This window comes from Sitodiplosis mosellana, unplaced genomic scaffold (genome assembly GCF_009176505.1).
Source record: "Sitodiplosis mosellana isolate CC-2019 unplaced genomic scaffold, AAFC_SMos_1.0 Smas_scaffold_5189, whole genome shotgun sequence".
In the NCBI taxonomy this organism is placed as follows: domain Eukaryota; kingdom Metazoa; phylum Arthropoda; class Insecta; order Diptera; family Cecidomyiidae; genus Sitodiplosis; species Sitodiplosis mosellana.
Window position 1 is genome coordinate 80,012 of NW_022600431.1, and position 23,311 is coordinate 103,322.

General features: G+C 35.3%; 1 protein-coding gene and 1 pseudogene across 3 annotated transcripts; one reads left to right on the forward strand and one right to left on the reverse strand.

Annotated features, from left to right (window-relative positions):
• Window positions 1-4,911: 4,911 nt before the first annotated feature.
• Window positions 4,912-5,261, forward strand: LOC129572541 (histone H2B.3-like; annotated as a pseudogene).
• Window positions 5,262-7,609: 2,348 nt separating this feature from the next.
• Window positions 7,610-14,415, reverse strand: LOC129572546 (mucin-2-like). Of its 3 annotated transcripts, none has more exons than XM_055452522.1 (9): window positions 14,208-14,415; window positions 10,121-10,163; window positions 9,881-9,970; window positions 9,713-9,784; window positions 9,621-9,645; window positions 9,133-9,550; window positions 8,429-9,046; window positions 8,184-8,336; window positions 7,610-8,044 (listed from the first exon to the last, which is right to left on the reverse strand). In XM_055452522.1, exons 2-9 carry the CDS (start codon window positions 10,161-10,163, stop codon window positions 7,910-7,912), a joined length of 1,554 nt encoding a protein of 517 aa, XP_055308497.1. In that variant the 5' UTR covers window positions 14,208-14,415; the 3' UTR covers window positions 7,610-7,909. The 3 variants fall into 3 exon arrangements, with proteins under 3 accessions (XP_055308497.1, XP_055308496.1, XP_055308494.1); XM_055452521.1 differs by having other exon boundaries at window positions 10,121-10,168; XM_055452519.1 differs by lacking the exon at window positions 14,208-14,415 and adding an exon at window positions 12,087-12,570 and having other exon boundaries at window positions 10,121-10,168.
• Window positions 14,416-23,311: the final 8,896 nt, after the last annotated feature.

The following is a 23,311-nucleotide window of genomic DNA, read 5'->3' on the forward strand; positions in this document are numbered from 1 at the left end:
GGGTACTTTGGGACACCCCTCTATCTTTGACAGTTGACTGTCAAACTGACATGTCATTGCTCGTATGATAAAGCCACGCCGAAAAACTTCTATTCATTGTGTTTCGGCGAGTGAAGACGCATATTGTGTTAGTGTTCCGATACGGGTGGAATTTTTTTTGAAAATTAGTAAAATCACATTTTTTACCAACCATCCGAAAGTAAATTTTTTTTAATCAATTCTAAAGGTAAATATCGTTTATGTGTCGTAAAATGAGCCTATTTTCAATGTATCATACGCATTTTGGTGTGATTGGATCATGGAATTTTTTTTTGTTCGCTTCCAAAATGGGGACCGATTAGGAACTTTGGGACACGCTTGTCGGGTACTTTGGGACACACAAGAAGCAGTCTTTGTCGCTACATTAGCAAATTTGATGAGCTGGGAAAAGACATCAATACGCTCAAAGATGATGAAATCGTTGCCGTGCTGTGTATGCAAATGCTGGAGCTGGATTATCCTCTGACGAAGCATAATAATTCGATCAAATGCATCTCCTGCGACATGCTAGTGCACTTGAAATGTGCCACGGTGAATGCTGGTGGATTTACTTGCAAAAATTGCGAATCCGAATACGATGAACCAGCCGATAATTCCGATTCAAATGACGATTAATTCATTAACATGACGATTTGTTAAAAATTTCTATCGAAAAATGTCAATATGCATCAAATGATGACATGAACCGACGAAAAATGAATAAAGACTCACAAAATAGTCAATATATGGTGTTCTTATTCAATTTTATTGCTTCTTTTTTAGACTTTTTGGGGTGTCCCAAAGTACCCGACAAATTTTTTTTTTCGAAAAAAAATCACAGTTGGGAAAACGAAAATAATTTTTTTCGAAATGATAGCTCGGGAGGTTACCTTTCCAACGGTACCAAATTTCTTGCGAAATATTCATTTCGGACAAATTTATGCACGAAGGAGTTAACCCGCCCCAAAGTACCCGACATTACCTTATTTATATGTTCATTTCGTCGGTACAGTTCTATAGCATCAGCAACATCAACGAAATGCCGAGAAAAGCGACGACGCTGAACGTGCAAGTGCTTGCGTCACACGATCCGATCCGTATCGTGTGTGTGTATAGTGGTTCTATCGCTGCCAACAACCTGTCAAACTGCGATTGTGCCCGTTATATCCACTGTTGGTGTATTTGATGACAGACGACCACACAGGGTCTTTGATTCGTTTGTATGTGTGTGTATGGTTGTAAGTAGCACACAAATCATACAGATCTGTATACGGTAGCCCGCGCCATTTTCAATCGCTCCATTTTACTTTCGTCGATTCGTTGTGTTCAATCAGTTGTGATCACGTTAGTCAGGGACTTTTTTTACCGGGAGCGTAGTGGTGCAATGCACCAGAGCGCGAGAGCGCCGAAGGCGAAAAAAAATTTAGTAAATATTATTTTTAAATGAATCATAAACGGAAAACGGCTTTTGTCAATTTTTTAAGTGAATATTTTTAGAGAAAAAAGGGCGCGAGAGCGTCAAAGGCGCTCACAAATTATAAAGTAAATAGCAACGTCTCTGTTCTCTTTGTTGGAGTCGCTCATTGCAAGCGATTAAATTAATCTCATAAATATAAACATTAAAAATGACGAAGTTTGTCTTGTTGGATATCGTTCATTAGTCATGGCAGAAAATCACAGAAACCAAGCAATTGTTTGAACGAAAAATATCAACAGATTCAAATAAATATAAACATTTGAACTCAGTTCGATATCATTTATCGGGATTATGGGTCATGACATAACCGAAAAACGCAGCCACACAAACAAAATACTTGTTCAAGTGGATTGAAAGTACTGAGAACATTGAAAAATGATGACTACAAGCCAAGATAGCGACTGGGTTCATTTGTCGCGGACAATCAAAATCCATGAAAGTTCATCTAATCACTTAGACAATTTCAGTATGTGGAAAGAACACTGTAGCAGACTTTCCAATGACGCCACAGTCGAAAACTATTTTCAAAGGAATTCAGTGGAAGAAACGAAACGATTAAGACAAGTGTTCGAACGATTCGTATCAATGACCATGTTTTTAGCACGACAAAATTTGGCATTTGCAGGAACGAACAATACAAGTGGAAATTTTTACGAACTCGCCCAAACTATTGCTGAATTTGATCTAGTGATGAAAAATCATCTAGAAAGCAACGCACGGAACAAATATTTAGGTCCCGAAACCCAAAATGAGCTGATTTCGTTAATTGCGAACAAAGTGCGAAAACATATAATCGACCAAATCATTCAAAGCAAGTATTATTCGCTGATTCTGGATTGCACTCCAGACGTGAGTCGTCAAGAACAGATGACTTTTGTTATTCGATATGTAAACTTTGATGTCGATAAGCGAATTTTTGTAATCAAAGAGAATTTCATCGAGTTTGTTGATGTGAGCGAAACGACTGGAAAAGCAATGGCCGATTTCGCAGTTGCTACTTTAAATAAACATACAATTGAAGTAAACGATATGTGAGGTCAGAGATACGATAATGGATCCAACATGAAAGGTAAACATATTTGCCTAAAAGCACAAATTCAATGTTTAAATCCGTTGGCTGTATTCATACCATGCTCAAATCACACATTGAACTTATCACTGATTGATGCTGCATCAGCTTCTATTGAGATCAGCGGTTGTTTTGCAACAGTACAGAAGATTTATACTTTTCTTTCTGCATCAACTACCCGGTGGGATATTGTAAAGAAGCATTGTTCATCTTTTAATGATTTAGTGCCGAAAGCATTGAGCACAACACGTTGGTCAGCACGAAAAAATGCCATCAAACCGCTTTACAGGAATCTGAATAAAATTATTGACGCACTCGCTAAAATAAGCAATTCCCAATCTTTTGATGCAGACGTACAGTATGAAGCAGATTGCATTATAAATTTTCTTGATTTCAAATTCATTTGCTCCGTTTGTATATGGCATGCAGTATTGGAACAATTTGACCGCGTATCAAAACTGATGCAACGCATTGATATGAATTTGGGCGGCGTTGAAATTCTTCTCGCTGATGTAAGTCAGTTTTTAGTTCAATTCAAAGAGAACGGATATCAACAATCTGTTATAGAAGCAACCGAAATTGCAAATGAAAATGACATTCCAGCCAATTTTGAACAAACAAGACGTGGCAGACCACGTAGAGAAAGAATCGATCCAGAAACATTATTCAAAGAAAAGTTTTTTGATTTTCTTATCGACGTCGCATCCAAATCGATTGATGACCGATTCAAAGCAATACACGATCATAGCCAACTCTACTCATTTCTCTACCAATATCAGCATTTTAATGAACGCTTTTTAAATGGAGAATTGATTAGTCACTGCCGCAAACTACAGAATGCTCTGACTCATAATGGCAAATCAGACATTGATGCAAATGAATTGTGCAACGGGCTCCGAATAGTCGGAAGGATTATGGACGGCTGCGGAATCGGCCATATAATTGAAATTCTTAATAAAATTGCCGAAAAAAGATTGGAAACTTCATTACCGAACGTAGTAATCGCCTACAGAATTTTGCTCACGCTTCCAGTGAGCGTGGCAACTGGCGAGAGGACTTTTTCAAAGTTGAAGCTACTGAAAAATTTTCTCCGGAGCAGAATGCTGCAAGAACGATTAAGCAACTTAGCAATAATTGGTATAGAAAAAGATGTTTCGAAAACGTTGGACTACACTGAAATCATCGATGAATTCGCAAGCTTAAAAGCGAGGAAATTTAGTTTTAAATAAGAATAAGATCAAACTGCGTATACACAAGAACGAATAATAAAAATTTCAATCAGTGCTATATTTTTTCACAAATCAAATGTTGTTGCTTTCTTTTTAAAATTTGAAGGCGCTTAGAAAATTTTTGCACCTCGGCGCAAGCGCAGCAAAAAAAGTCACTGACGTTAGTGTATACAAAAACAGAACTTTAGCAAATTCGTTTGACGGCAATCAAAAATTGTGAAAATGTGTCAGATGATGAATTATCATCCGGAACTTCACACGATGAAGTGGCCAACAACGAGTGAAACGAGATGAGATACAGAAGGAAAAAAGAAAATTATGTTGGGATTGCGCGTCTCGCAGAAACAAACACAAAATAATGACAAAATAAATAAATCTATCGCATTGTAACGATGTCGAGTCATTTGCTATTTTCATCTCGATACTTCCGCTATTCGAATTACTTCTTTCCTCCTTCTCTGCTACGTTCGACTCCATTTCTACGGAACGGAGAAAAAGGCAAATCATGGCCTCGGTATGCAACGTTCGAGCGACACACAGAGAGAGAGCGTAACAGAGTTGTGCCTGTTCGAAATAACAAATCGACACATATCCATCATTCGATGTGATTCGCGCTTTCTTTGCCATTGTTATGAGTCAAATTCAGTGCTCTCATTTCAACCGAATTTTTTAAACATCTCATTGTAATTAAATTCACTACGACCCGAGAACATTGTGTGTATCCGATCCGTTTGGAATGTAAAGCAATTGAAATGTAGCACAACCCATGTATACAAACGCCGAGAAAAAAATCGCAGTGTGTGTTTTTTTGTTCTGTCGCCGAAATTGACTTGTCAAACTGTGGTTGTGCCTGGTTGTGTCCACTGTTGGTGTATTCGATGACAGACGACCACACAGCGTCTTCAAATCGTTTGTATGTGTGTATGGTTATAAGCAGCACACAACTCATACAGATCTGTATACGGTAGCCCGTGTATACGGCAGCCCGTGCTTCAATCAATCGATTCATTTTACTTTCGTCGCTGACGTCATCCACTCACTGAAACGCTATATAAGCGCGCACGGCTCTAGTGTGAGCATTCAGTTTGTGTTCGTCAGTCAAACGATTAACGTTAGCAATGGCACCGAAAATCAGCGGAAAAGCAGCAAAGAAAGCCGGTAGGGCTCAGAAGAACATTTCAAAGGGAGACAGAAAGAAGAAGCGCAAGCGTAAGGAGAGCTACTTTATCTACATTTTTAAAGTGTTGAAACAAGTTCATACAGACACTGGTGTCTCCAGCAAAGCCATGTCAATCATGAACAGTTTCGTCAACGATAACTTCGAGCGTATCGCTACCACAACAAACGATCTACCATCACCAGTCGCGAGATCCAAACGGCTGTCCGTCTCTTGTTGCCAGGAGAATTGGCCAAGCATGCCGTCAGCGATTGATCTAAAACCGTCACCAAATACACTAGCTCGAAGTAAATTCGCTGTGATTTGCACCAAACCGCACGAAAAACGGCCCTTTTCAGGGCCTTCAAACAATAATTTATGAAGAATCTGAAAAAATCAAATAATTACTACGCATGCATCAATTTAAATGGATTCTTTCATTCATCCAAAATCAGAATATCAAACACCAATTTCGTTTCATTTGAGGAGGTTGCCTGAATTGTTATTTGCGCCATTTCTTCTTTCAAAGTTAAAAAATCAAATTAACCAGAATATCTATTATTATGGATGAATTGAGTGCGGAGATTACTTTTGCCTCATTTTGTGAGTTTGACAAGTGATGAATGTATTTGTTTGAAAATATTTCTGTGGCAAGTGTGCAAATCACCAACAGATGCAGTCGTATATCGTGTGTTTCTATGTCAGCCATTTCGTTTACATCGTGTACGGAAATGAGAAGAGATTCTCCATTGCATTTATTTATTTATTACGAAGCCTACATTTATGCCAATATGTGTTCCCAGCAAGCATGAAACAGACAGATTCATAGCTAATTGTTTTGTTTGAATGTGTACAGTATGCACATTTTCATTTCTTTTCTTCGCTTCTCTTCCATTCAAATACATCGTTTGGGCTTATCACTTGCAATATAATTAACATGGATGGCTCCATGGCATTGAAGCGTAAGCGATTTATGTATAGTATTCATCGCGCAATATTTCTTTTGTGTGACATTGCTCACGAAAAATGATGAAATTATAACAACTGAAAACGGTCAAACAAAGACGGTTGAGAATTATTGATTCTCGAATGATTTAGTCAACGCTCAAGAAACAACATCCGATTTTATGTCCACCAAATGTACGACTTAATGGCAAATGTATCGAACAGCTAATATCACTGAGACAGATCACAAGAATGCTAACAAAAACTAGTATATTTCTACGAATGGATCAATGGATGTGGCAATTCCCGTTTGAAGAAAATCTACTGATACCCATTTGTTAACACCCTCCAATTGAATAAGTTGCAAATAAATAGAAAATGTATTTGATTTTTTGAAAAAGTTCGCCATAAAAATTATTTGCTGGCACTGAAAAGGGCCGATTTTTGTTGTGAATTTCTATACATAGCGGTGACTGTCTTTCAGTTGGCGCATTCGGTGTAAGTGACGTCACACAGATACAATTTATTTCCAATAGGTGTCTATTTTTCGGACAATATAGCAATCCATCCATATTTTTGGACAAGTTCACACATATTGTCCGGTTTTGTGGCCAACTTCATACTAATACTGTAATAACATGCCATTATAGTATTAGTATGAAGTTGGCCACAAAACAGGACAATATGTGTGAACTTGTCCAAGTGTCAAATGTACAATAGTATATACAATAGTAGGGTTGGCCAAAAAATGAGACAATATGAGTGAAGTTGTCCGAAAATATGGATGGATTGGTATATTGTCTAAAAAACCGCTAAGGGTTGTCCAAAATTACTGTCTGTGCATAACGAATGACGTTTTTGATACTGCCATTTCAAAATCACTAGGTATAAAATACTTACCAATTTCTAAATCTTTTTTCTCATGACGTGCGTGTATTCTCAGTTCGCAGTTTTACGATAAGTAGTAGTTCGCAGTTTTACAAATTGCGAACTGCAAATAAAACATTTAGGAATGCGCATTGCAACACAACCACCTGAATCTCTGTTCAGTTAGATTTTTTTTATCATCGATGCGTTTTGCATTTTCAATAGATTTATGAGGAATTTTATGAAAAAAATTTAAACAAGATGCATCAAACATTCAGAAGACTCACAATGACAATTCAAAGGCGTTTCGAATCATTTGTTGCCAAATATTTTTTTTCAAATTGACAATATTTCATTTATTTTTTGCATTCAATTTTGAAGTTTTCCAAGCAAAAATAGGTGCAATATGAATTTTTGTCAGCTTGTTTCATGAAAAGACGAAGATTTTTTGGTAGCTTCAATACTATTCAAATTGAAAAGTAGACATATTGCTATAAAATATACTGGTGGCTCTGGGTGCCTCTGTGACGGTTTGAGCAATTGGCACACCAAAGAATCACTTGTTAAGTTTTTATAAACAGATTCTAAAATCCAACGGAATGTAGGAATATGACTTTTCACTAATTTTGCGTGAGACGTTCGACACATTGTTCGATCGTTAGCAGAATTTATTTTTGTTCTGCGAACGAACAAACGAACCAAAAAAATTCTATGAACGAACGAACACTGTTCGCAGAAAAATCACTTTTCACTTTTGTTTGTCCGCAAAAGATATTACAGAAGTGTAAATTTTTCATAGTACCAATGTACGCCATCTATTGAAAAATTTTACAGTAAAAGTATTCAGGTTCTTAACAGAAATACAATTGAGCATTTTTTATTGAAATTTTTAGTTATAAGAAGAACATAAACGAATATTTTATTCTAAATTACGAAAAATTGTGTATTGATTTCAACTTGCGTTGTTCGATTGAAGAAAAAATCTTAGTTTTTAGTACTTTAAACTCGAAACATCTAAACTCCATTCTGGTGGTTTAAACCAATTTGTTATTATACAGAATCAATGCGATGCAAATGCCGTTTGAATAGTCATCAATGTATTCATGTATTCCGCGCTCCAAGACATGGACATAGACATTTTCATTGATCTACATGATCGAACATGGCATGGCACAACATAATGGTAAACATACTGGAACAACAGCAGCACCAGACTTACTGGCACTTTTCGATTTGCTTTCAGCTTCATACTCGTACTTCCCGCTACCTTTACCATAACCGCCCTAAAGTGACATGATCAAAATTCATTTTGTGTAGGAATTGTCCATATAAAAAGAGACGGAAAAGGAGGAAACAGTTGATGTTTACAATACAAAGTGAATAAGATGTTCAATGTTTTTTATCAAACAATTTTGGGCTTACTCTAGCTCTCAATGTAGCTTGAGCCTCGCTTTTTGCAAATAGCTCTTTGCCAGGTGGATAGTAAACCGGTGGACCGGCAACATTTTTCGTGGCCAATGCTGTATTGACTTCTTTACGCGGCACATATGGTTCATCGTCGACTTGCACCGTTTCCTATGCATACAATGTACCACACATTCAAATTAAAATCGAAAAACAACGATTTACATTCGACGGAAATTTAGAAAGAAAAACATAAAAAAAACCTCTTCAAATGAAGCCATCAACTGATTCAGATTCTTTGGTGGGCCATCAATGCCATCGGTTGGGAAAGGTGTCAGCAATGGTTGACTATGAGTCTTCGTTGTTGTTGACGACGTTGATTTGTAATACTTATTCGTTACTGGTTCGGGTGGTACATAGACCTGATTTGGTGGCTCATAGACAGTGTTTGTAGTGTTGGTCGTTTCTTTTTTGTACAAATACGTTTGTTTAGCACCTGGTGGAAGACTACCGTTTTGAGGTTGTATACCACCTGGCGGATGGAAAACATTACGAGTGTCATTCGTTTCATTTCGTTCATACAATGAGGTGGTCGTATTAACGGGTGGTGGCGGTGCTCCGCCATACACATTGTTTCTCGTTTCATTGACTTCCTTTTTGTAATAGTACGACTGGTTTGGTCCAATTGACGGTGGAATCGTTCGATCCGAAGTGTTGTGCGATTCACTTAAATGAGTTGTTGTTGTTTTTATTGGAGCATAACTCTCTGGATTATAAGTATTCGATGATTTGGACGAATTGTAAAATTCATTTTTGTATGTGAAATTTTTGTTGGTTGGTGTCTTTGTATCGTCCGGAATTTGATATGAGAAAGTTTTGATCTACAATAAAAAGTTTTCAAAGTGTTCATGGACGAGTTTGAAGGTTAAACCGACAAAAATGTCTAAAAAAGAAAAATCAAAAGTACCGTTGTTGTTACTTTTGTGCCCGGTTGTGGCAGCAAATCATTCGAAATGGGAACATCTTTCAATTCCGGTGGCAAGTCAGTCGTGTCCATTTCCACAATTTCCGTTTTGTATGGCGATGCATTGCGTGTGGTTGTTTTTGAATAGTTGTACGTACGAGTTGTAGTTGAATTTGGAGTGGTCTCAATCAATGGACCTGAATCAAATTTAACCTCCCGACTTGCTTTCGGACTTCGATTGACCGTATCAAATTTGATGTCACGTTCCTTGGGACTTTGGCTTCGTTGGCGTGTTCTTGATTCGTTCATCACTTTTCTTACTAAACTTGGTGAACCCAATACTGAACGGGTCGATGGTTTCGATTCATCAGTCGTTGTCGTTGTTTCGGTGCGAATCGTCTTTGTTGTACTTGAGGGCTCACTTTGGGTAAAAAAGAACGGAAAACATTAGTAAAATTGAAAAATACATTGCTAATTCTGAATTTACTCACAGTAAACCAGAGTCGATTCCGCCATCTGAAGAAAATAAATGGAAAATGAAATAAACTCAAACATTGATCATTTTCATCTCACTCTTTGTTACCTCTATCTTTTGCATTCGCTAAATGTGCAGAAGCTTTATTCACCGTCGATTTTACATCCTCCAATAGATTATCTATGAGGAACAATGGGAAATAAGAAATATAAATTTAAATTTCAGCCGTTTTTACAGTTAAACACTGAAATTGAAATATAAAACTGTGACCCGTACTCGGTTCATTGATGTTGTAGCTTGTATTAGATGAATTTAAATGAACGGTAGCCTTTTTAACCGTCGATTTCACATCGTTCAGTAATTCATCTAAAAGAAATAGAGAGTTAAATTGGTTTTTTCATGTATACGGATTGTAAATGAATTATTACTATTATTTGTTTGGAATTGGCAATTAAATTCGAGCTTGATCAACTTCCACAAATATAAAATCGAAAACTTATTGATTGCTACACCTACCCGGTTTATTGATATCATAATCAGTAAGCCCCGTACTTGCCATCTTTTCTATAGTAATGAAAAAGTATAATAATTAATCAGTTTTATTTTAATTGAATTCGGGTGGAACAAAAAGATCTATTGTCAATATCATTTCAAAATGATATGACATCATCATGTTCATGAATAGTTTTAGAGAAAAAACGGCGATAGAAACAAATTGAATCACATAAGATCCAAGTTTTCAATATTATTCTCGATTTTTTTTTGATTCTTTCGAATCTCTACCTGAAATGGTGAATGGAATTACTATGGGGTATTCCCGAAATGTGGAATAAGATAAAATACAGTATAGAATACATTTGTACAAATCGACCGGGTTTTGTTCATATACGATAGGTTTCAGCGTCCATGCTGCTCACTTGGCTAAGTTTTCGTCAAGGACAAAATTACTCAAAACACGAGTCAATAAGTAGCTCTCTCGTTGAGAATTTGAGTAAATTACAAAACAGAGTAGTTGTAAAATTCAGCAGTAATTGTAACGAAATAACGATCGTGATAAAACCAAACTGAACGGGTCAAAGATTGAACGTTCTTCAGCCAATTGATTACTGTACATTGTGTGTACTGCATATCAATAATAATGACATTACTATATAAAACAAGTCAAAAAAATTCTGGTCGGTACAAATGAAAAATAATGATCTTTCAAACAAAATCAAAAAGTGTTTTATCTTACTATTATTTACTACTTGATCGTTCATCGTGTGTAAAATAGACGAGACAGATAGTAGAGACCTATCACGATGTGTGAATGAACATACAGCCCACACATATTTTTGGGCAAACAATATTACCTCATGTGAAGCCGAACGCCGCCGTTCATTTTCGAATCAACGCGTTTTTAATGTTACAAATAAACATTTTCTTGTTGGCCTTTTGAATGACACAACATCCAATTTTAACGTATAGAAACTATGGACTACTAAATAAACGAAAAGTTTACGTCACACTCAATAATGCACAACACTTCCGACCACGCACTATTTTTTTTTCTTCGATGTACACATGTGAAATATACTAATTTCAATTTGAGCTCTATGCGCCACTGTATGTGTTCACGCTGTTCATTTCGTCCGTCAGTGCCTTGACCAAATATTGAATTGTCGATCGCGATTAAATCATTTTCTACAAATGAAAGGCGATTGCAAAAACCTTCATGGACGAGAGTAATTTTGAATTCAAGTCAAATTATAGATTTTTTTATCATGTTTTTCTTTTCAACTTCTTTGAACGTGGAAATATTTATCAGGCAATTTCATTTTTGTTGCATATCAATTCAAATTCTGGTATTCTATGTCCACTGAATTATTTAGCGAACGAATTTTATGAGGAATATTCAAATCATGGCCAATTACGGTATCGATTTCGTAAGCAAAAATATTCGGAATATTTTAGCTTAAAAAAGCGATCATACTGAATGATACTAGTTCCATAATTTATAACATACTTCCCACGTGATGAAACATCTGATTTCGATTCCATCGAATTCAGTTCGATCACAACGATTTGTTGCAAGATTTAAATGTGCTTCGATCGCATCAAATCAATACAAAATGTATGAATCGGTCTATTGAAATGAAATGTTCCGTACTAATAAGTACTCAGATATCATCCGCATCGTTATTTGTATTATATTTATTAGCGTTAGCTCCTTTAGTTTCATTTATATGATTATTTTATATTTGATGATGTAATAAAATGCTCAAAATCACATGGCCTTTTTAGCATTACATGAAATGTAGTGGTGTAGTCTGGGTTTTTTATTTGACGATTTTTTTTGGAGAAAAAAGGTTGATTTTTAGAATTAAAGAGACTTCCTATTTTATACTCAAATTATTACTTATTTAATTTTGAACCGTGGCACTATTTTGCAAAAATGAAATGAAATCAAGATTTTGTATTAATTCATCAACTGTAAACTTACTTCGATTAAAAGACATTTGAACTGCTGAGAATATTCTTTGGACGTTTTTCGATAAAACATGGAACTTGGAAAAGGTTGTACGAAAAAGCGGGACAAGTGTCACGTTTTAACCCAGAGAAAAATATGTTGAAGTGTCACTTTTGCGAACAAATTTTTCAATATTGACATTTTTAACAACGCTCCGAAACACGTCCAAAGTGTATCCACATTATGCACTGAATTTTTAATATTTTATGGTCCTTTTTTTCACTTGTAATATCGAAACAAGTTCATTTTTTCTGACAACTATTCATGTTGTGCTACATTCAAAATTGATGTCTTATGTCGCACTCTTTTTGAGCTCACTTTTTCCGAAGTCTCGAATTCACATTTGAACATAACAATCCACCGGCTAGAAATAACGACAACACTAGTTTACCTTGAAAAAAAAAAAACTAAACGAAAACACAACAGAAACAAGTGTTCAATGATGAAAAATAAGGTGAATTTCGTGCGCCAAACATTTATTTATTATTTTGCAATACGGCATGTAACCATCGTTCGTTGAACTTAAAAATTGGCAAAGGTCAAGAAAACCAATATAGAACGAGAAAAAATGAAAGACAACCATCAACAAATTTGAAACCAAATATAATGAAGAAAAATGTCTCGATTCGCTCTATGCAGAGCAAATAGAGCAGAATAAAAATGAAGCAAAACTAATGGCGATTTTTCTTTCTATTGTTTACGTAGATTTTTATACACTGTTTTCATTTGTAGCAACAAACTATCAAAACGCAAGCAATTGAGATCGATGGGTTTTGATGAAAGTGTTAGCCCTTTTTAGTGGGATGAAATAGTTTGAATTATATACTTTGATCAGCGATATTTTGAATGTCAACAGAGAATATATTGTGTTTCATAAACCTGTTAGCTTTCCACGGTGGAGTCAGTTTCACACATATTGTATTTATAAATGAGTGGGTGCAACACAAATGCAAGAAAATGTTCAAAAATTCGGATTTGTGTAATCCATATTATGCGGCATTTTGGCGGAATAATTGAAGATATTATTGAAAAATTTGGTATAACAGTCGATTCACCTACATAAAACCTAGGTTTTTGAGACACTTTTTTAATCAAATATTAGGATTTAAGTAACTTATAATTGACATAGCAATAACAAAAATAATATTTTTAGCGAAATTATTTTGAATACATCCAATCCATTTATTTTTTTTCTTTTTAAATATTTTTCATCGTTACTAACATTATTTTCTTTTTCTATTTAAATACCGTAAATTCAGAAATCAAATGATTTCGAAAAAAACATATGGCAATAAAATTCGATAAAAAAGTCCACCTTTAATTCGTGTAATTGTATTGAACGCTACCTTATTTCATAGACGATTTATACTGCAGACTATGTCATATCTCATTTATATTCACTGTATATATAAAAACCAAACTACGTCACCGCAGCCGCCAACTCCATTCATGAATGTAAAACCGTGAATAGAGTGCTTCATTACATTATGGCTTTTGGCGCGCTAAAAATGACACACATGACGAATCGTCGGCATCATCTTTGCTGTTGATCATGTCTAAGTCTTTTTTGTTCAAAGTGTGATTCTGTAAATGATTTGGACTCAATTTGATTGGAGCTGTGATATGGCTTGGACGTTGAATGACGTAAATAACAACAAACCCACGCGATTCCCCAAACAATTATTCAATGTCTATGCTTTTTTTTGGCCCTTTTTCAAGAACTTCACATAAGATTTTTCTGTGAAGAGAAAAACGGTCAATAAAACGATTTTGAGAAAACTGATTATATATCTCTGGATATAGTTTGGTTTTAAGTTCATAAAAATTCGATCGAGATTTATAAGTTTATACAAAATTATTTATAAATAAATTAGTGAGAAGAAGTGAATTTTCGTATCTTATTGCATCTTCTCAAAATGGATTTCCTTTTTACAATAACATTCTCTCCGACGAAAATTGATAAAATCATCAAATGAATTAATGAAAAACGAGCAAATATATGGATCACAAAAAGAAAACAGATAGAGCTAAATGTTTGCGCACAACGAGTTGTGGTCGATAGAATTTATTATTAGCTCCATCTAATAAACTTACATTTCAACCGATTCACTGAATTTATTTAACTTGCTTTTTTTCAAAAAAATTCTATTTCTTTCGTGGCAAATATGTTATTTTATTTTGCCGCTTTTATTCATACATCAATTTGGGATGAAAACAAATTTCATATGTGATTTAAGGTAACACGTATGATACGCACAACCGTGCGTCGATGATTCTGGTACTTGACTGATCTCAAGCCTCCAAAATATCACATGCGTTTTGTAACAACTACCGAATTTCACCGGACTGTGTGTGTGGATTCACTCTTTGTTCGAATGTACATATGCTCGAGTCGCTCTCAATGCGCATTCGCTAGTTCATGCCCCCGCACATTTATGTGTTTATCACATATAGGTTCGCGATCAACTATGACGGTCAAGTTGATTGGTAGCATCGCTTAACATAAAATGGTTTCATAGTCATGCTAGTTTAAGATATAATCAATCCATGGCGCTGTTAATAAACATGTTGTTTGAATTCTTGCATACGAAATAGTTTATGAATCGCCGTTAAATAGGAAATTCACATAAAATAAATAGAATTCTATTCACATTCTATTATTATAGAACTGTCGAATGAAATCATGCTGGAATTTTCAAATAGTATGATAGTTATTTTTCATTACTCTATGTATCCCTAGCTGCCCGAGAGAAATGGCGATTATGTTTGTACGTTCTCTTCACATAGAATTTTTTTTCTTCAGAAGTTCAGACCGCTTCCAGTTTTTATATAGAATGAGATTTGTTTAGTCTAAATAGCGGCGTTTTTCCTAAATCTTCCATATGTAATATGAACTTTTGCGACAAAAAAAACCGTTTAAAACGGCAAAATCATTGCTCTAGTTCCAATTTAAGAATTCATTTCAGTTACATAGTTTGAATATAACGAACGATACGATTCATTCAGTTGATCTCTCTCTTCGAAATAGTGTCTTGTGTATTTGTTCAGTTTATTTTCTCATTATTTGAATCAATCGATTGACAATGTTGAGTCTCTGGACCAAATAATTTTAATTCATTTGAATAAAAATCGTGAAAAAGCTAGTTTTTAAAAGTAAATTGTATGTAATATGTAGTATAAATTTTTCATTTCAAACTTCTTTTTGTTTTCTACGTCGTTTGTTTTCATTTCAACGAAATTGTATATTGTCGTTGGAATATTTCAACTGATAACGCAGGATATTATAGAATGGGTTAAATGAGCTACTAGAAATTTTCTTCAAAAAGAAATTTCTTCGAGTTGATATCACCAAAGTTCGTTAAATTGTATGTAAATAATGTCGCATATGAAGCCGCGATGTCTGTTTTAGGCATTACCTATGAAAATGAAAATAAATTGTATTTCTGAAACCCTATCTCTAGGCCAGTGCAACAAAATTCGCAAAATTCATTGCGTCTCTTCAGATCTTATTATTTGCTGTTAGCGCACCTAAATACGAGCTCAAACCAATCTTTAAAACCATACTTTATGTTTAATTTTTTTCTAGGCCCTACCTAAAAAAACGTAATTTTTCGGGTTTTTCTTCAACAATATAACTCCGGCCATAACTCCGAAATTTTCAAACAAACCCAAATTAATGTAAAATTTGTTTGAAAGTAGATATCATTACAATCACTTTGATACCCTAGTTAATAAAATCGGTTTAGTAGTTCTCGAGATATGGCTCGAAACGTGTGCGCTACTAACAAAAAAATGACGGTTCTGGGTCTATTTTCCGCACAAAATCAAACAAAACTCTTCACATTCGACATGTGTATGCAAGTTCAGCACCTACTTATTGTAGCTGGCATCTATACCAGGGGGATTGAAGATTGACAGTTGAGCTGCACAAAGATAGAAATGTCATGTCATATGGAGACGCCATTTTTATATTTGCTTGGAGCGACTGGAGCGGTCATACATTTCTCATTCATTTTTTTCTAAAATAATATTATTATAACAAGTTAAATATTTTTCAAGTGTATCTCATTTTCATTATCTTTGTTTGGCACAATTATAAAATCATAAAAACATAGTTTCATGAGACATAACATGGGCGTTCTTGGAGCGGCCATCGAAATTGATTACAATAGTAGCCAACATTGATTACATCAATAACCAATATTACAGTGTAATAATTTCAACACCCAATTACATTTTTATTCTACATTTTTGCAAACATGAAGTTTAAAAAGGCTAAATAACACTTTCGTATTAATAAAAATCAAAGAAATAAATCAAACATTGATTCCACAGCAATAATTAATAGCGGCCGATCCAGTTGGAGTGACCGATCCAGTTGGAGCGGAAACTCTACAATTCACCATGGAGCGGCTAATATTGTTTTTCAAAAGAAATAAAAAGAATTACATTGGTAATCCCGAACTTTTCCGTACCGTTGGCCTGCCTTGTCCGTAGGTACTTTTGTTATTTTTTGTGAATTTTCTTGAAATAAAGGCAGTGAAAATACAATAATGAAAATAAAGTGAAAAATCGACAATTCTGTATGAGAGGTACCCGTAAACCGTACCTCATTGGCTTTAAACTTTCTGAGGTTTCATTTTTTGGAGAAAAAATAAGATTGTGAAAGTTTCATGTTGATCGCATTTGCAGAAGTTTGGTTTTTGGCCCTCAATTTTTTCCAAGAAAATTTCGACAAAAATCGAGGACAAAAAATCAAACTTCTGAAAATGCGATCAACATGAAACTTTGAGAATCTTTTTTTTTCTCCAAAAAATGAAACCTCAGAAAGTTTGAAGCCAATCGGAATCGATTAACGGGTACCTCCCATACAAAATTGTCCAAAAATCGGTAATTTTAGTCAAAATGTCAAAAATTTTGTATGGGAGGTACCCGTAAATCAATTCCGATTGGTTTCAAACTTTCAGAATCTCATTTTTTTCCAAAAATGAAATCCCAGAAAGTTTGAAGCCAATCGGAGTCATTTTACAGGTACCTCCCATACAAAAGTGTCAAGTTTTTGAGGTTTTTCTTAGAGCAAGTACCCCAGGGTCAAATCGAAAATGGCTCATCTTCGAACTTAAACTAAGTTCATTGGATACAAAACTTTTGGGACTTTCAGATTTGGATTATCTCAATTATTTTTTGAGTTATCGTGTTTAAAAACAGCTACGAAAACGACAACGACAACGACGACAATGACAACGACAACGACGGCACACGAACGGAAAAGTGTCTCAAAAAGTGGTTTTCTACGCGTTTCATGAGTTTTTATGATGATCTAAGCTAATTTTGCGAAAAAAGTTTTCGGGACCAATTCCTATACTTTCCCTTGACAAGTTGTGTACGGAAAAGTAAAACTATAATAAACGAATTTGAATTGTCTGAAATTAATTTAATCAATGAAAGTAAGAATATTACTTTTTAATAAATTTCCAATAGTTGAATTTTTTCTTTTGATATATAATATTAGCCGCTCCATGGTGAATTCAGAGTGTTTCCGCTCCATGGTGAATTTGTAGAGTTGCCGCTCCAACTGGAACGACCACTCCAACTGGATCGGCCACAGGTAATGAAACTATGTTTTTATTATATTCCTATTGTGCCAAACAAAGGTGATGAAAATAATAGTGACACTTGAATCAAAATATTTATTATGTTATAATCATATTTATTTAGAAAAAGTGAATAAAAAAGGATTCAGAAATATATGACCGATCCAGTTTTTGTGTGGCCGCTCCACCAGCATGATTGTTAGTTGTGCAGCTGACCAACTGACAAGCAAACTGCAGCGCTAGTGTCTATGTGTCAAAATTTTCAATCCCCCTAAATTAAACGATTTTCAAACAGAATATCAAGTCTTTGATTAATTTTTCTTTGATATTATCATCACAAAAACCACTTCAGCATCCACTTCAAATATCACTGACAGTCGCATGAATGACAGTTGGAAAAAACTTAGGGCGTCTCCATTTGACCGTATGTCATATCCGTCAAGTTTAATGTTTGTGGCCCAGCTGTCACAGCTGACCTGCCCTACGAATGGAATCCAAAAAGTTTTCAATCTTTTTGGCAATATCGTTTTGTTCACACATTTCATTGCAATACGATTCGATGACGGTCCTGAGATACGTCTGCATGTCGTCGAAATCGCGTTGCTTGCGGGCATACCGAGCCTTTAAAATGTTGGTGTACCCTGGTTTTTCCACGTAATTGGGACCGATCAATTTAATGGCGATATCATTACCATGTTCATCAAAAAGCCCACCGACTTTTTTCTTGTTCTTCACCGATACATAACAGCTGATTCTCACTGCTCTCAACAACACAAACTTGCCGCCTTCCATTCGATGATTCATCGTATGTGTGTGTTACCGTTATCGTTAAGCAATTTCCAGAAAGAATAAAATTTCATACTGAAATTAGCTGAAACAAACGGCTACAAAAAATCCATGATCGAAAAATTAGTCAAAAAACATTCCGACAAAATCCATCGAGCGAATATGTCAACGCTATTCAGCCAAAGCCGAAATTCGATCAAGGAAAACACAACATACGTAGCGTTCAACTATGTACCGAAAATCAGCAACAAACTCGTTCACACATTTGAAAAAGATGGAATGAGATTAGTGTACAGCAATAACAACAAGCTGTCAAAATTGCTCGGCACTACAAAAGACGCGATACCAATAAAACAAAAGACCGGCATTTATTGTATTACGTGCAAAATATGCAATAAACAATACATCGGAGAAACAACGAGAGCGCTAGGCACCAGGTTCAAAGAGCACGAATACTGCGTTAAGCACAAACACATGCAATCTTCAGTAGCCAAACACGTCTACGATATCAATTTCGACGCACCGCATCAAATCGGCTCTTTCGAAGAGAGCTGCACACTCTTGAAGAATGTCACTGACTTCAGAAAAATTGATGCCTACGAGTCGTTATACATACACAAACATAAGCAACACCTCATGAACGCAGACGACGTCGGCAACATTGAATCTCACTTGTTCAAATTCGCAAAATAGCTAATTTCTTTGTATTTGTTTTGTTTTGTTTTTACTTCGATCTCTCTCTTACTTTCTTCTCTTCACATCAAAATGAATATTGTAAACTGTTTATCTCACCTCACCAATACTCTTACATGTAAACGAAATAATGTTTTGTATTGATTTTATTTAGTCATTTAATCGCCTTGCTGATGATGAGACGTCACACGTCTCGAAATGCATTCGATAACGTTTTTTGAAATTAAAAAGTAAACGAATTTAGTTAAAACCAAAGACTTTTATTTTTTTATTTCACTGAACATGACTCCTTTGTAGTCAATAAAGAGCCGCGATGTGATAAACATTGATTAAGTGATTAATTGTCACGGTTATCATTTCACCAATGACTAATTGATCACTCGCTTAATCGCAATTCGCCCACGTGTAGTAGGTGTTAGTTATTATAAATTAGAAGAGAAATGACTGCACGAATGATCACATAAGAATTATTTCCTTGAGTCGCTTTTTAAATGTGTTAAGAGAATATTCAGTAGGCAATTGGTTGGCATATGTTCGTGATAGAGCTCAGTGCAATTACGGTAAATGCTTTTGAGTTCAAGATTGGTACGTGCTCTTTCGAAACACGGCCTTGTGTCAGTACTCGTCGGATATCTATGGTTGCTTGTGCTGTTGACATGGTATTTAGTTTTCATTAGCCCCTTTCGAATTTTGTGAATCATTGATATATTATTGTTATGTTTATACTTATTTGTGGTTCTTTTTATTTTCTACAACAATACCGAAGACACCTAATCGTTATCTATTTTCAGTAGTGAGAAAAATGCAAAAGACGTCTTTTCCGCTCAATGCTAACCAAGTAATTACTTAAGTAGCAAAAGTGACACATTGCCCGCAACTTTATTTGTCTATTTTTTGCCCGAATTTTTTTCCGTTTCAGTTATGGATAAAGAGCTCATAAGTTGTTCATTCGTTCTATGGGTGTCAATTGTATGATTCGAAATCATAGTTTTGACATTTTTTTACACTTTTTTCTCGATTTTTGCCTGTGTGGGGGCCGTCTACATGAGAAGTTTGTATAAAAACTCCGTTGTAATATATATCGCAATTATTTTAGATAATTATCTAATTATAATTATATAACTGCGCATGGGAAAATGAAAAATAAAATGCGTTTTTCACAAATTATCAAATTTATTCGGTTCTTTTGTTGAACATCAAATGACAGGGGCAAAAAAGAGACGGTATTCATCTTTTTCAGGCGCCTAAAACCCCTTTTTTCACGCCTATATTCTTCTTCCTTGATTACGTCTTACATTTGGCTCCCGGATCCAATCAAGCAACGGTGCAATCGGTTGAAAAATAACTGGCTGATCAGGTAAATGAATAATGGACATGCCCACGAGTTTGTTATTCTTTTTCGAAATTATTGGACCTCCAAACGTAGAGGGAGTTCCCATGCTTTCATCTAAAGTGTAACACATCAAATGATTTGCATCAAATTTGGGGTGCACTTTCTGTTTGCATCTGGCGCCATCCAAATACTTTGTATCATAACGTCTCAGTCTCTTTATTCCATCCAATACCATATTACCATAGACAGTGACCATTTCGGACGGGTCCTGCATTTTGTAATCTTTGTCTACCAGATCTATGCTGCCGACGTTATCGTTGAACTCCAACGGTTCTTTAAGTGTAATCTTGGTGACTAAGTTCTGTGTGATAGAAGTTGTCATTAAAAGACAGGTGAATTGTAGTCGATGGTTGATTAAAGACTGACGATTTTATTCATGCACTTAAAGACTATATACAATAAATTGCTTAGCTGACTTATTTAAATTCTCCGAATTCTATTCAGGTTATTGTTGCACTTATAACTAAATAATAATTATTTCTTGCTTATGATTCATTATTTCGTGCGATTTCATTATTGTTCGATTCCAGTTAATTCAAAATTATGTCAATAGACATTCTCCGGGCCACCTTTAGCGTGACTGGCGGTGCTCTAAACGGCGAGTCAAATCTTCAGATAGATTTGGCATCGAAATTGCACGTGGTAATCTGATTCGTCTATTACCCCTGATGAAATTTACAACGTAGAATATCAAGCATACAACGATGAACAGAGTGAAATAGTTTACTGAATAGTTATGAATGTCATGAATGTCGATTTTTTCCTTTAATTTAGATTGATTTTCGATGAATTTTAACTGATTTTGTAGTTTAGTCAAATTAGTTTTGGCAAATTCGATCAAATTCGTTGTTCCGTTTGAAATGAATGGCTCGTACGAAGTGAGATTGAATTGGAAATTCGGAATAATGAAATCATGTGGCGCGCGCTCTAAACTCTTTTGGGGCATTAATTCAAAATTATCACCCCGAAGTACGCAATTGTCGTTCAATTTTAGGGTTCCAGAGCCAATAGCGCTGTGGTGATTTACACTATCGCCGCAAATAGATATGAACTTTTCCACATACTTACAGAAAAATAACCAATTGTTCGGCTCTTCGAGTTCTAACCATTGGTAACGCAAATTTACCTTGGATAACTCGCAATTCGAGTTGGCTTCATGATTAAAGAGAGACCACACACAAGATTTGAATTGGCTGGTTAGCCACTTGCGGGGCTCGAAGCAGATGACCATGTCATCTGACTGTTTTTTTGCATTTCAGTTCATGCTTGTTTCTAATCAATTGATATTTTTGCCGATTTAATGACGCGATAATGACTTCGAATTTAGCATTTATTTTCAGAGTTTCGTCATTGTATACAAATGGCGTTTCATACATATGATACAATTGAAACCTTTCGTCGCTTATCAATGGAATGGCAATTCGAAAAAATAGTGTCTTATTTGTGACAAACGGAGTGATGGTTGCCAATTTGTAGAAATCGGTTCCATCCGGAGGTGCCTGTTGGTCTGATAAATATTCACTCATTATATTTAATTGACCCTTTACTTGAGCAGGAGGTATTAGATGATGATCGATATGATTTTTTCTAGCGCCAGTAAGTATGTCCAACATGCTATCTTGTTGATGCTCATAATCAGAGATCATTTGTAAAAGATACACAGACATAGTATGAAAATGCAAAACTGCTTGCTGGTCATTGGTTTGAACACGTACCAAACCTGCTAGATTTATTATGCTTTCTCTCTGATTTATGATTTCCCGCTCATCTTTTTTGATTATATTCATAGTGGAATTTAAAACAGAAGTGTGGTTTTTCAAAAGAGTAAGCAAATGTTCGTCATTTGATTCCAATCTTGACATATCGAGAACGTATTCTCGTCCGAATCGAGAGTCTAAAACTCCAAATAAATCGCCAGCAATGTTTCCAACAATGTCAAGTAACGCTCTTTCTGCTCGATGATGCTTAAACGATACTGTTAACTCATTTCGTTCATTGATGTCGTTGATACGATTTTCAATTAGTTGACAAAGAGATTTGCATGAGCTTTGCCCCGCCAGTTTTTGATTGCATACGTTTTCTAAATCATGTAAACTTCTTTCCATCATCGATGCTTCGTTGAGAAATGATTTCATGTTTACATAAACAATCGAGTTCCAATTGGTGTAACTGAACTTTGCATGCGAAATTTGTTCGAAAAACAAACCCGGCGAGGTGTCAAATTTATTCAATTTGAACGGAACGATTTGATTTGGGTGAGCATTCACTTGAATCACAAAAATTGCAAGCAATGCCGTTATTATCGGAATGACATTAAATGTTTGTTTTGCCGGTTTGGATTTTGTAACCCGTGCTTTACTCGCTGTTTCAGTTTTTGCGTGAAAACAATTACTATGCAAACAATGCAAGTCATTTAAATAACATTGACCCAATAATTGAATCACTCGCATTAAGTGTAGAAATCTCTCCAATTTCAAACGAACAAATTCTTCCTGAAGTCTCGTCGTTCAACAAAATGAAACGAATAATCGCATACTGTTTTCGTTTTGCATCGTTATGCAAAGCAAAACAGGGGCCCAAAGCATTGTCTCCGATTTCGGCTGATGAGCTAAATTTAGCGGAAACAGCAATAATAAAAATCATTCAACGGGAGGCATTTGGTGCCGAAATAAGTGAATTAATGAAGAAAAGATCAGTAAATTTTTCAAGTAACATTCTGAAACTAAGCCCAT